General features: G+C 44.7%; 1 protein-coding gene across 4 annotated transcripts in view; it reads left to right on the forward strand.

Annotated features, from left to right (window-relative positions):
- The window catches only part of MGA (MAX dimerization protein MGA), a 782,199-nt gene that overhangs the window by 454,959 nt on the left and 312,591 nt on the right, over positions 1 to 14,649 (forward strand). For all 4 annotated transcript variants that reach the window (XM_069208766.1, XM_069208765.1, XM_069208763.1 and 1 more), the window contains exon 13: positions 5,324 to 5,823. In XM_069208766.1, coding sequence (XP_069064867.1) covers positions 5,324 to 5,823 — 500 coding nt within the window. The remainder of the gene's footprint in view (positions 1 to 5,323; positions 5,824 to 14,649) is intronic.

Here is a 14,649-nt window from a genome sequence, read left to right on the forward strand (position 1 = left end):
GCAGCAACTAGTAAGTATTGCTGTTGCAGAGCCGCTTTAATTTGGTTTCTATTGTTTTTGTCTGGTCGAAGCTAATCTTTTTTGATAAACCTAAACGTTTCGGATCCTAAGCCTCTAGGACTTGGTGTCCCTCATGGCTCTGCTCTGAGTCCAACATTGTTTAATATACATATGACACCTTTGGCTGTACTTGTAGACTCCTTCGGTGTACTAATTGTGTCCTACGTCGATGACACTCAGATTCTCCTTACTTTTCATAAAAAACTTACCTAGTGTCTTTTGTAAATTCAAGGCCTGATAACAGCGGTATTTCAGTAGATGTACTTCAACAACCGACAGTGCACTGCAAGCAAAATAGAAATTGTGCTATTTGTCCTACCATCTCCCACTTGGGATGGTGAATGCTGGCCTAGCTTTGTCCGCCACTGCCTGCTCTAGCTACCATCACAAGTAATTTGGGGGTGAAGTTTAGCAGTTCAGCCTCTTTTTGTCCATAGGTTGCTGGAGTTGTAGAGTCCTGTTTAGGATTTTTAAAATATCTGAAGAAATGTGTTTATCTGCTTGCATTGCAGCATCAGAAAATGGTGAAAGAGGCCCTTATCAGCTCTCTGCTTGACAATGTCAACTCTTTCTATTGGGGTCTTCCAGCTTATCAACTTGGGAGACTCCAGCTGGTACTGAATGCTGCGGCACAGCTTCTGGTGAAACTCCCAGAAGTGATCACATTCGTCCCCATTTGAAGAAGCTGCACTGGTTACTATCAAGGAGCAAGTTTGATTCAAGTGGCTTCTAAAGGCGCACAGAGCTTTCTATCAAACTGGTCCGCAGTAGTTGGCAAACCGAATTTTCTGATGGATACAACTACCTGTGGATTCCTCACCTAATGAATACTCCCATGGCGGCAGCATTAGACGGAAATCTTCTTCCTAGCTTCTGCACGTCGACGAGGACGTCACATTAGCCCACGCGACGCCGTCTGACGTCATACAGGCAATAAATAAGAGGTCCTCGCCGACGTCAGTTCCATTTTTTCCATGCATTCGAAACTGTTATCTTCGAGGGAGCTACTGTTGCTTTCGAAGTTAGTGTATTTTTCTGCTACTTGATTTTTTCTCTGTGGTTATTATGTCTCAGAGGAAGTCGGGTTTCAAGCCCTGTCGGGAGTGTGGGGTCAAGATGTCTGTTACTGACCCTCATTCCGACTGTTTATGGTGCTTAAGCTCCGACCACGACTTCGCAACATGTGATTCATGCCAACACATGAATCCGAAAGCCCTAAAAGAACGAGAGGCTAAACTCTTCATGGCGAAGTCAAAAAGGAAGGAGAAGAAGCATCATAGGAAGTCTTCCTCGCCGAGGTCTCATCGGCGTCATCGAGACTCCCGGCGCCGTAGGGAATCACGGCACCATTCTAGCAAGGAGTCTCGTTCGAGGTCGCCTTCGGCTCGGCGTCGAAAGACTTGGGAGGTCAGTCCCACGGTCACACCACATCCGTCGACGCCGTTGCCTTCTCTGGCTTCGCCGACTTCGCCTGGGCAGACTTCTTCAGTGGTGGAAGTGACGCAGCCTCAGGTGTTCTCTCCGGCGTCACAGACGTCGAGGCTGGCGTCGGGGTCGCCTTCGATCCAGGCACCCCAGTTTCCGGCTTTTCCTGCCCCTGGAGCCGATAATACTGCATTTTTTAATGCAATGTATACCATCTTTCAGCAGATGGCTCCAGGCGGTGCTTTAGCTGGTCCTTCGGGCCGTTGGCTTTCACCTTAGGTGCTCCGGCGCCGCTACGCCCGGGACCCTTTATGCCCTTTCTCCCTTTAGGGAATGTGGGCTCGGCGCCGGTGTCGGCTCCGGTGTCCGCTCCGGCGGCTCCAGAGATTTCGGCCCCGGAGGTTTCCATCCCGTCGACTTCGGGGTTTCGACCAGTGACTCCGACAGGACCATCGGAAACTCCAAGACGCGCCTCTCTTCGTCCGGCTCCTGCCTCGGCGTCGAAGTTGCCTGTGGCGCCGGACATGGCGTCGGATAGATCCGGAGATCGGCGCCGATCCTCGACTTCGGGGTAGGGCCCGCACCAGGGGAGCCTCAAGTATTGAGGAAAATTCGCCAAGACCGGGCTCTAGTAATCTTAATAGCTCCGGATTGGCCAAGGAGGGTGTGGTATTCCGATCTTCTCCAACTCTCACTGTGCCCTCCGCTCCGTCTCCCTCTCAGGGCAGACCTCCTCTCGCAGTCGCAGGGGCAGGTTTTACACCCCAACCTCCAGAGTCTGCACCTTCATGCCTGTAGATTGAGCGGGGCAACCTGAGTTCCTTCTCTCTCCCGCCTGATGTAGTGGATGTTATCTTAGCGGCCAGGCGACACTCCACTAAAACTATCTATGCTAATAGGTGGTCTAAATTTGTGGGATGGTGTGGAGAGAGACAGATTGATCCCTTACGTGCTCATTTGTCAGATGTTTTCTCTTTTGCTTTGTCTCTAGCGCAGAAAGGTTGTGCAGTGGCTACTTTTAAAGGTTACTTGTCTGCCTTGTCAGCCTTCATTTGTCTTCCAGACCAACCATCGCTATTTAAATCTCCTATTGTTCTTATATTCTTGAAGGGTCTTCTAAATAAATATCCTCCAAAACCATTCGTTATGCCTCAATGGGATTTGTCCTTGGTCCTGACTTTCCTTATGGGGTCCCCTTTTGAGCCTATGCATTCTTGCCCCTTAAGGTACTTAGTTATTAAAACAGTTTTCCTGGGGCCATAACATCTGCAAGGAGAGTGAGTGAGTTGCAGGCTTTATCAGTAAAACCCCCTTATACAACTTTTTATAGGGATAAGGTGGTGTTGAGGACCAAGGCTGCTTTCCTTCCGGAGGTTGTTTCACCCTTCCATTTGGCCCATACAATCACTTTGTCCACGTTCTATCCTCCGCCTCATCCTTCAAAGGAGGAAGAGAGACTACATCGCTTGGACCCAAAGAGGGCGTTAAGCTTCTACATTGACAGAACAAAGGATTTCAGGCTGGAGGACCAGCTGTTTATCGGATACGTGGGCAAGAGGAGAGGAAAGGCAGTCCATAAGAGAACACTCTCCAGGTGGGTTGTTCTTTGCATTAAAATCTGTTACTCTTTAGGAAAGAAGGATCCTCCTGATGGTATTAGAGCTCATTCCACCAGGGCTAGGTCGGCCATTTCGGCCTTGGCTAGGGGTGTTCCTGTGGTCGACATCTGCAAGGCCGCAACTTGGTCTTCCCTTCACACTTTTGCGAAGCACTACTGCTTGGACTCTGAGGTCAGAAGGGACGGCCATTTTGCACGGTCAGTGCTGCAGGATTTCTTGGTTTGACCATTTAGGCACCCACCACCGGGCGTGGTACTGCTTTGGGACTCTTCATTAGGTGAGGAATCCACAGGTAGTTGTATCCATCAGAAGAACGAGTTACTTACCTTCGGTAACGATTTTTCTGGTGGATACATTAGCTACCTGTGGATTCCTCACGGTCCCACCCGCCTCCCTGTTGCCTTTTTGGTCTTACCAAGTAATCCTTGAGTGTGCTCCTCTTGGTCTTTAGGACTGCTATAGATTTTGTATATATGGATACTTGTATATATATATTTCTTTGTGTATATAAAGAGAGTTATATTAAATCTATAGCCATTTTATTGCAATGTTGTGTACTTTACAATGTTATGAGATGTTGCCTTGATCTTTCATTGCATTGGGTTATTGTTCTCATGCACGTAAAAAATGTTGGTACTGACGTCGGCACGTCGGCGAGGACCTTTTATTGCCTGTATGACGTCAGACGGCGTCGCGTGGGCTAATGTGACGTCCTCGTCGACGTGCAGAAGCTAGGAAGAAGATTTCCGTTGAATGCTGGCGCCATGGGAGTATTCATTAGGTGAGGAATCCACAGGTAGCTAATGTATCCACCAGAAAAGTCGTTACCGAAGGTAAGTAACTCGTTCATCTCTTAACAGCCGACAAGAACCCTTTGTTCATCTGATGCTCTGATGGCAGTGTTTCCTCAAATAAAAAGGCAGAGATGGGTTGGTACCGCCTTCTCCTATTTGGCCGCCAGGGACTGGAATGCATTTCCTTATTTTCTTCGGCCTACGAAGGATGTACTTTCATTTAAACATAATATTAAGACTTGGCTTTGTAAATTGGCCTGTCAATAGTTGTGTCAGTACGATAGCAAATCTTGTAGCTCCAGAACACTAATTGATTGATTGACTGTTTGTCCCAAGATCCAATTCATTATGGCTGCCCTCTCATGCTGTTCTAATGATCTTATCCAAACCACTATGTATTTCTTCACTTCCAGGGAACCTTGTTTAATTTCCAAAGCAGTTGCAGATATATATATGCATGGCTGATCTTTACCTTGTGCATTATAACGCTTCAAGGTTTTTTTTGATAGTGTGCTTCTTGCCCTTAACCTTCATTTTTTTGCCATTGTGATGTTTGCCCATTCTTCTGGATTCTTCAACTAATCTGAATTTCCTTCTGCAGTAGTGTTACTTCTTACTGTATCCTAGGTGATGCTTCTTGCCTGTCCCAGGATGGGTTGGCAATTTCTTTGAGCTACTGTTGTATGCTGATGCCTATAGCAGCTACTTGGAGAAAATGGTTTACTGTCAAATCAAAGACCACCAGGTTTAAGTAATGGCTGTTGCTTCCAGCACTTGTTAACCATCAAATCCAATACCGCTAGGTTTAAGGGATGGCTGTTGCTCCCAGTGCTTGAGAGTTGATTTAGAATTCACTAAATAATTGTTGTCCTGTTGTTACTGTTCTGATATAGAGTTATAAGAAGGCATTGTAAGGTGGGGATATGATGTTGTCTCCACTTGTCACAGACGTATACAGTGTCTTCTATTTGTCTGATTTGGCATTGTAATGGAGACCTGTTTAGATTATTGTGGGTTGAGTCATACGGAAAATGTAGTGAATGTTTGACATGGCCCAGTGTGTGGAGTAACGAGGATTTTATGTGATTTAATTTTTTCAGTTGTGGTTTTTTTCAATTTTTGTTTTTATTATTTATTTTAGAAAATGGAAGTTTGTTGTCTTACATGCTGCTCCCTTTTCCTTGCATGTGTGAGCTAGTGCATGCTGTACATAAGGGCTGAACATGTACATTACCATCCTCCACGTGGGTATCTCCCTGCCAGTCTCAACACACTGGCAATTATGGGTTCTGCCACCTTTTTTCTTAACTGAAATATATTTCCTTCTCTTATTGCTAGGTATTTGTATGTTGTATATTTAAGAAACCCTTTCATCTACAAGAATTAGCTTTTTCCTATCAGATTCTGTTTTGTTACTTTTCACAGACAAAAGCTGGAGGCTGGCCCACAGTAAGACTAATATTTCTACCTCACGTGTTCATAAAATCACCTCTGGTGGGCCTACTAAGCTCATAGAGATCATATCGGACTGCAACTGGGAAGAGGATCGCAACACCATCTTGAACATCCTATCTCAGCAAATCAAAAGTAATATGCCACGCTCTCTGAAGGTGGGGAACTTTATTGTTGAACTGGCATCAGAGAGCAAGAACCGTGATGAAAAACAGCCTCCATTTGTCTCATCGAGGGTGAAAATATCAATGCCGTCATATCAGGAGAAGGATGAGGAAGATGAAATGTCTGAACTCGAGAATTCAGATATCAAAGCTGAAACTGCAGAATTTCCTCATGACGAGACTTCAGACATTCTTCCAAAAAAGTCTCCTGGTTGTAAAGGGCTACCTTTTTACTCTGGGCTATCTCCTGCTGGCAGGTTGGTTGCCAATATGCATGCACCTGATTCAAATGCATCCGGGCTGATTCAGGTGAGTTCATGTTTTTCCTGAATGTCAGCCCTTCTCCCATTTAATGTAACTGCATTGGGCTTAATTTTTTGAAAATGTATAATTTTATCATTCATCATTGGTTTTTAGGGACTAGATTGGACTAGCTTTTTCTGTTGCTGAACATGCAAATTGATTTTAAATACTAAGGAATGCTTTTCTTTGTTTCTTTGAACTTGCACTATTTACTGTGAATGATTACATTCATGATTATTTAGTTCGATCAGACTGCTTCATCCCATCAGATTTTCTTAGATTAAAAAAAAAGAGGATTCCCAAATAAATTTTTCAAAAATGTATCTTAAAAACGTTTCTAATACACCAACAGAGCTTTGAGACATTCGCACATTTGCTACAGATTAGTACACTGATATAATACATCTCCATTAGCACCACCAGCACAGACCTGGCAACCACATCAGAATACAGGACTCCTGTATGTAAACTGCCAAGGCAAGAATCTATTCAAGCAGTACAATTTCCCTTTATGCTTGGCAGTGCCAGGATCCTGGACAGAATCATTATTCCTCTTGAATCCAGCAAGGTAACCATTATAGGCACCCGGTATATTACTAGGTACTTGAGCAGGGCGAGAGAGACTCCAGTTGTGTTCCTCCAACATGCGGGATATCACAGTATATTTACCTGATCTTCTACAGCTGAAGACGGTGCATCTTTACAGTAGCTCTATTTCCAACCCTACATGATTGGATTTGGTGACAGAGTTTAGAAAGCAAAACAACTTTGGGATCGAATAATAGCTGCTACAAACTTGTTTAGGATAGTTCTTCATAAGCAAAAAGAAAACTATGCAGTACATAAAAGTCATACAGAAAATCACTTGCCTATTGTCTGCACCTGCCAAAAAACTTTTACAAGAGAGTATAAACAGTTGATTCTCTCTTTCAAGGCCAACTTCATTCAAGAGCAAATTCACACTGCCTCCAGCACCACTAGAAACGTTCAATTGTGTGTGTGTGTGTGTGTGTGTGTGTGTGTGTGTGTGCATATATATATATATATATGTTCGATGGCATGTGTAGCTGCAGATACACATGCTGTGCATATCCCGCCATCTAGTGTTGGGCTCGGAGTGTTACAAGTTGTTATTCTTCGAAGAAGTCTTTTCGAGTCACAAGATCAAGGGACTCCTCCCCTTTCGGCTCCATTGCGCATGGGCGTCGACTCCATCTTAGATTGTTTTCTTTCCTCCATCAGGTTCGGACGTGTTCCTCTTCGCTCCGTGTTTCGGTTCGGAAAGTTAGTTAAAATCTCGGAAAATTTGACAGTATTGTTTACGTTCGTTATCGGGTAAGTTAACGCAGATCGACACCGAATTTTGAAGAGCCCGACCGCGTGCGTCTTCAAGGCTAATGGAACGGACCCCATTCTGCTTCTGCCCCGAATGCCACAACAAGTATCTTACACAGATCAGCATCTGGTCTGTAATTTGTGTTTGTCTCCCGAACACAAAGAGGATACCTGCGAGGCCTGTCCAGCGTTTCGGTCGAGGAAAACGCTAAGAGACCGGAGAGCAAGAAGACTTCAAATGGCGTCGTCAGGACACCAAGACTTGGAGGAAGAAGAAACCTTCTCCATCGCGGATTCGGACTCGGGCGAGGCCGAAACCGAACAGACGCCGAAAACCGTGAGTAAAACACCCCTGGCCAAAACTCACAGAAAATACATTAAAGCCCAGGAGACGCCACCGCCAGCAGGCCATGGCTTAACCCGAAAATTAGGTGACCGGCCATCGGCACCGAAAAAGGGCACACAGGTGTCGAAGTCATCCGACTCCGGTCGAGATACCGGCACAGAACAGGCTCGACACCGAGACACCGGGTCAGAGCAATCTCGACATCGAGAAACCGGCACCGAAAAAGATCGGCACCGAGATACCGGAACACCGAAAGCCAAAAAAGTGTCTTCGGAGCCGAAAAAGACGGTTGAAAAAGTTTCGATACCGAAACATCCGGCTTCGGAGCCGAAACCAAGTTCCTACACTGAGGAGCAGAGACTGTCCTCACAAATGCAAGGACACAAATTTGGGCAGGAGCTAGAAGCTGGGGAGCCAGATTACACACAGAGAAGGCTCCACATTCAAAAAAAGACAGGGAAAATCAGAACTCTCCCTCCAATCCGAATGAAAAGGAAACTTGCTTTCCAAGAGAAAGACAAACAGCCACAAGCAAAGGTGGCAAGACAAGTAACTCCACCACCATCACCACATCGCTCACCACAACCATCACCAATGGCCACTCCACCAATGATGCAGTCCCCAACGCATACAGGGATGAGCCAACATGATCCTGACGCATGGGATCTTTATGATGCGCCTGTATCAGATAACAGTCCCGACTGCTACCCAGCGAGACCATCACCACCTGAGGACAGTACTGCTTACACACAGGTGGTGTCCAGAGCAGCCGCATTTCACAATGTCACCCTGCACGCAGAACCAATTGAAGATGACTTTTTGTTTAATACTCTGTCGTCCACACATAGTCAGTTCCAGAGTCTTCCTATGTTACCGGGAATGTTGAAACACTCCAGACAAGTATTTCAAGAGCCTGTGAAAGGCAGGGCCATCACTCCAAGGGTGAAGAAAAAGTACAAACCACCACCAACAGACCCTGTGTACATCACGCAGCAATTAACACCGGACTCAGTGGTAGTAGGTGCAGCTCGCAAAAGGGCGAACTCACACACCTCTGGAGATGCACCACCACCCGACAAGGAAAGTCGCAAGTTCAACGCAGCGGGGAAAAGGGTTGCGGCACAAGCACCCAACCAATGGCGTATTGCCAATTCACAGGCCTTGCTATCAAGATACCATAGAGCTCATTGGGACATAATGCAACACTTCATAGAGCATCTACCCAAAGAGTTCCAAAAGCGTGCTCAACAAGTGGTGGAAGAAGGCCAGAGTATCTCTAATAACCAGATACAGTCGGCAATGGATGCAGCAGACACAGCTGCAAGAACTGTAAATACAGCGGTCACCATACGGAGTCACGCTTGGCTACGCACCTCAGGATTCAAGCCAGAAATTCAACAGGCGGTGCTGAATATACCTTTTAACGGACAGCAGTTGTTTGGGCCAGAAGTGGACACTGCTATCGAGAAACTTAAAAAGGACACAGATACGGCCAAGGCCATGGGCGCACTCTACTCCCCACAGGGCAGAGGCACATTTCGAAAAACACAGTTTAGAGGGGGGTTTCGGGGACAGAGCACAGAAGCCTCAACCTCACAAACAAGGCCCACATACCAGAGCCAGTATCAGAGGGGAAGTTTTCTGGGACAATACAGAGGGGGACAGTTCCATAAAACTAGAGGAAAGTCCCAAGACCCCGCAAAATAAACAGTGACTTTAGTGTCACAAATCCCCAACACATAACACCAGTGGGGGGAGACAATTTTTACCAAAACTGGGAGGAAATAACAGACACGTGAGTCCTAGCCATTATCCAACATGGTTATTGCATAGAATTCCTACAATTCCCTCCAAATGTGCCACCGAAAACACACATGTCCAAACACATGGATCTATTACAGCTGGAGGTCCAAGCGTTGTTGCAAAAAGATGTAATAGAACTAGTACCAAATCATCAGAAAGGGACGGGTGTTTACTCCCTGTACTTTCTCATACCCAAAAAAGACAAAACTCTAAGACCCATCTTAGATCTCAGAACCTTAAATCTTTACATCAAATCAGATCACTTTCACATGGTGACACTGCTAGACGTGATCCCATTGCTCAAACAACAAGACTACATGACAACATTAGACCTCAAGGATGCGTATTTCCATATACCCATACATCCTTCCCACAGAAAATACTTAAGGTTTGTAATCCAAGGGGGTACATTACCAGTTCAAAGTTTTGCCATTCGGAATAACAACAGCGCCAAGAGTTTTTACAAAATGCCTTGCTGTAGTGGCAGCCCATATCAGAAGACAGCAAATACATGTGTTCCTGTATCTAGACGATTGGTTAATCAAAACCAATACGCAAGAACGGTGTTCACAACACACAAAGTACGTTATAGAAACCCTTCACAAGCTAGGGTTCTCACACAACTACAAAAAATCACACCTACAGCCGTGTCAAATACAACAGTACTTAGGAGCAACAATCAACACAAAAAAAGGGATTGCCACTCCAAGTCCACAAAGGGTACAAGCATTCCAAAACGTAATACAGGCCATGCACCCAAACCAAAGGTCCCAGGTAAAATTAGTAATGAAACTACTAGGCATGATGTCCTCATGCATAGCCATTGTCCCAAACGCAAGATTACACATGCGGCCCTTACAACAGTGACTAGCATCACAATGGTCACAAGCACAGGGTCAACTTCAAGATCTAGTGTTGATAGACCGCCAAACATACACCTCGCTTCAATGGTGGAATACTATAAATTTAAACAAAGGGTGGCCTTTCCAAGACCCAGTGCCTCAATACGTGATCACAACGGATGCTTCCATGGTAGTGTGGGAAGCACACCTCAACCAACACAGCATCCAAGGACAATGGGACACTCAGCAGAGACAGCTTCATATAAATCAAGTAGAACTACTAGCAGTATTTCTAGCGTTGAAAGCATTTCAACCACTAATAACCCACAAACACATTCTTGTCAAAACAGACAACATGACAACAATGTATTATCTGAACAAACAGGGAGGGACACACTCGACACAATTGTGTCTCTTAGCCCAAAGGATATGGCATTGGGCGATTCACAACCACATTCGCCTAATAGCGCAGTTCATACCAGGAATTCAAAATCAGCTAGCCGACAATCTCTCTCGGGATCACCAACAGATCCACGAATGGGAAATTCATCCCCAAATACTAAAAACTTAATTCCAAAGATGGGGAACACCGCAAATAGACCTATTTGCAACAAAAGAAAACGCAAAATGCCAAAACTTCGCATCCAGGTACCCACATGATCACTCTCAAGGCAATGCCTTATGGATGAGTTGGTCAGGGATATTTGCATACGCTTTTCCCCCTCTCCCACTCCTTCCGTATCTAGTAAACAAATTGAGTCAAAACAAACTCAAACTTATACTTACAGCACCAACTTGGGCACGACAACCTTGGTACACAAAACTACTAGACCTGTCAGTAGTGCCTCATATCAAACTGCCAAACAGACCAGATCTGTTAACTCAACACAAACAACAGATCAGACACCCGAATCCAGCATCGCTCAATCTAGCAATATGGCTCCTGAGATCTTAGAATTCGGACACCTGGACCTTACACAAGAATGCATGGAGGTCATAAAAAAAGCTAGGAAACCAACCACAAGACATTGCTACGCAAATAAGTGGAAAAGATTTGTTTATTACTGCCATAATAATCAAATTCAACCATTACACGCATCTGCTAAAAACATCGAATGCTACCTACTACACTTACAAAAGTCCAAGTTAGCTTTTTCATCCATTACAGGGAGTGCAGAATTATTAGGCAAATGAGTATTTTGACCACATCATCCTCTTTATGCATGTTGTCTTACTCCAAGCTGTATAGGCTCGAAAGCCTACTACCAATTAAGCATATTAGGTGATGTGCATCTCTGTAATGAGAAGGGGTGTGGTCTAATGACATCAACACCCTATATCAGGTGTGCATAATTATTAGGCAACTTCCTTTCCTTTGGTAAAATGGGTCAAAAGAAGGACTTGACAGGCTCAGAAAAGTCAAAAATAGTGAGATATCTTGCAGAGGGATGCAGCACTCTTAAAATTGCAAAGCTTCTGAAGCGTGATCATCGAACAATCAAGCGTTTCATTCAAAATAGTCAACAGGGTCGCAAGAAGCGTGTGGAAAAACCAAGGCGCAAAATAACTGCCCATGAACTGAGAAAAGTCAAGCGTGCAGCTGCCACGATGCCACTTGCCACCAGTTTGGCCATATTTCAGAGCTGCAACATCACTGGAGTGCCCAAAAGCACAAGGTGTGCAATACTCAGAGACATGGCCAAGGTAAGAAAGGCTGAAAGACGACCACCACTGAACAAGACACACAAGCTGAAACGTCAAGACTGGACCAAGAAATATCTCAAGACTGATTTTTCTAAGGTTTTATGGACTGATGAAATGAGAGTGAGTCTTGATGGGCCAGATAGATGGGCCCGTGGCTGGATTGGTAAAGGGCAGAGAGCTCCAGTCCGACTCAGACGCCAGCAAGGTGGAGGTGGAGTACTGGTTTGGGCTGGTATCATCAAAGATGAGCTTGTGGGGCCTTTTCGGGTTGAGGATGGAGTCAAGCTCAACTCCCAGTCCTACTGCCAGTTCCTGGAAGACACCTTCTTCAAGCAGTGGTACAGGAAGAAGTCTGCATCCTTCAAGAAAAACATGATTTTCATGCAGGACAATGCTCCATCACACGCGTCCAAGTACTCCACAGCGTGGCTGGCAAGAAAGGGTATAAAAGAAGGAAATCTAATGACATGGCCTCCTTGTTCACCTGATCTGAACCCCATTGAGAACCTGTGGTCCATCATCAAATGTGAGATTTACAAGGAGGGAAAACAGTACACCTCTCTGAACAGTGTCTGGGAGGCTGTGGTTGCTGCTGCACGCAATGTTGATGGTGAACAGATCAAAACACTGACAGAATCCATGGATGGCAGGCTTTTGAGTGTCCTTGCAAAGAAAGGTGGCTATATTGGTCACTGATTTGTTTTTGTTTTGTTTTTGAATGTCAGAAATGTATATTTGTGAATGTTGAGATGTTATATTGGTTTCACTGGTAATAATAAATAATTGAAATGGGTATATATTTGTTTTTTGTTAAGTTGCCTAATAATTATGCACACCTGATATAGGGTGTTGATGTCATTAGACCACACCCCTTCTCATTACAGAGATGCACATCACCTAATATGCTTAATTGGTAGTAGGCTTTCGAGCCTATACAGCTTGGAGTAAGACAACATGCATAAAGAGGATGATGTGGTCAAAATACTCATTTGCCTAATAATTCTGCACTCCCTGTAAAATACATCTGACTGCAATTTCGGCTTATCTGCAAATTACGCATTCAACTTCATTATTCAGAATCCCAGTCATAAAAGCATTTATGGAGGGTCTGAAAAGGATTATCCCACCAAGAACACCACCAGTTCCTTCGTGGGACCTCAACATCGTATTAACACGACTCATGGGTCCACCATTTGAACCCATGCACTCATGTGAGATACAGTACTTAACATGGAAAGTAGCCTTTCTAATAGCTATCACATCTCTCAGAAGAGTAAGTGAAATACAAGCATTTACCATACAAGAACCCTTTATACAAATACACAAACATAAAGTAGTTCTACGCACAAATCCAAAATTCTTACCTAAAGTCATTTCACCGTTCCACTTAAATCAAACAGTGGAACTCCCAGTGTTCTTTCCAGAACCTCATACAGAGAATCCAATATCCAAACAAGGCATTGCCAGATGGATAGTTAAATGTATTCAAACCTGTTATATAAAAGCAAATAGAGAACTGCCTATTTACACCAAAGGCACACTCCACTAGAAAGAAAGGTGCCACCATGGCTTTTCTAGGAAACATACCAATAACTGAAATCTGTAAGGCAGCCACATGGTCTACGCCTCATACATTTACCAAGCATTACTGCGTGGATGTGTTAACAACACAACAAGCCACAGTAGGACAAGCAGTATTAAGAACATTATATCAAACAACTTCAACCCCTACAGGCTAAACCACCGCTTTTGGGGAGATAACTGCTTACTAGTCTATGCACAGCATGTGTATCTGCAGCTACACATGCCATCGAACGGAAAATGTCACTTACCCAGTGTACATCTGTTTGTGGCATGAGACGCTGCAGATTCACATGCGCCCTCCCACCTCCCCGGGAGCCTGTAGCCGTTCGAAGTTAACAAAAAAAAAAAAAAAATTGAACTTGTACATTTGTAAATCTGTAAATATATCACTGTTAGTCACATTATGTACATACATACTTACTCCATTGCATGGGCACTATTACTATATACACAACTCCTACATCACCCTCTGCGGGGAAAACAATCTAAGATGGAGTCGACGCCCATGCGCAATGGAGCCGAAAGGGGAAGAGTCCCTCGATCTCGTGACTCGAAAAGACTTCTTCGAAGAAAAACAACTTGTAACACTCCGAGCCCAACACTAGATGGCGGGATATGCACAGCATGTGAATCTGCAGCGTCTCATGCCACAAACAGATATACACTGGGTAAGTGACATTTTCCATATATATATATATATATATATATATATATATATATATATATATATGTTCGATGGCATGTGTAGCTGCAGATATACATGCTGTGCATTAGTCTGCCATCTAGTGTTGGGCTCGGAGTGTTACATGTTGTTTTTCTTTGAAGAAGTCTTTTTTGAGTCACGGGATCGAGTGACTCCTCCTCTTTGGTTCCATTGCACATAAGCATCGACTCCATTGTTAGATTGTTTTCTTTCTGCCGTCTGGGTCTGACATGTTTCCTATCGCTCCGTGATTTTGATTCGGAAAACTTAGCAAAACTTTATTTTCGTTGGTATTGTATCGATCGGGTTAATATTCTTCCATCGACACAGCTGTACCGTCGGGGAAAAAACTATGTTCGCCCTTCAGGGCGCGTGCGCCCAACTTGGGCCTGTTCGGGCCAACCACGTGGAGAGCCTCACGGATCGGACTCCATTCCGATTCTGCCCTAGGTGCCACGCGAAGTAACCATGTACAGACCAACATCTGGTTTGCAACATCTGCCTTTCTCCAGACC

The sequence above is a fragment of the Pleurodeles waltl genome, chromosome 9 (assembly GCF_031143425.1).
Source record: "Pleurodeles waltl isolate 20211129_DDA chromosome 9, aPleWal1.hap1.20221129, whole genome shotgun sequence".
NCBI lineage: Eukaryota > Metazoa > Chordata > Amphibia > Caudata > Salamandridae > Pleurodeles > Pleurodeles waltl.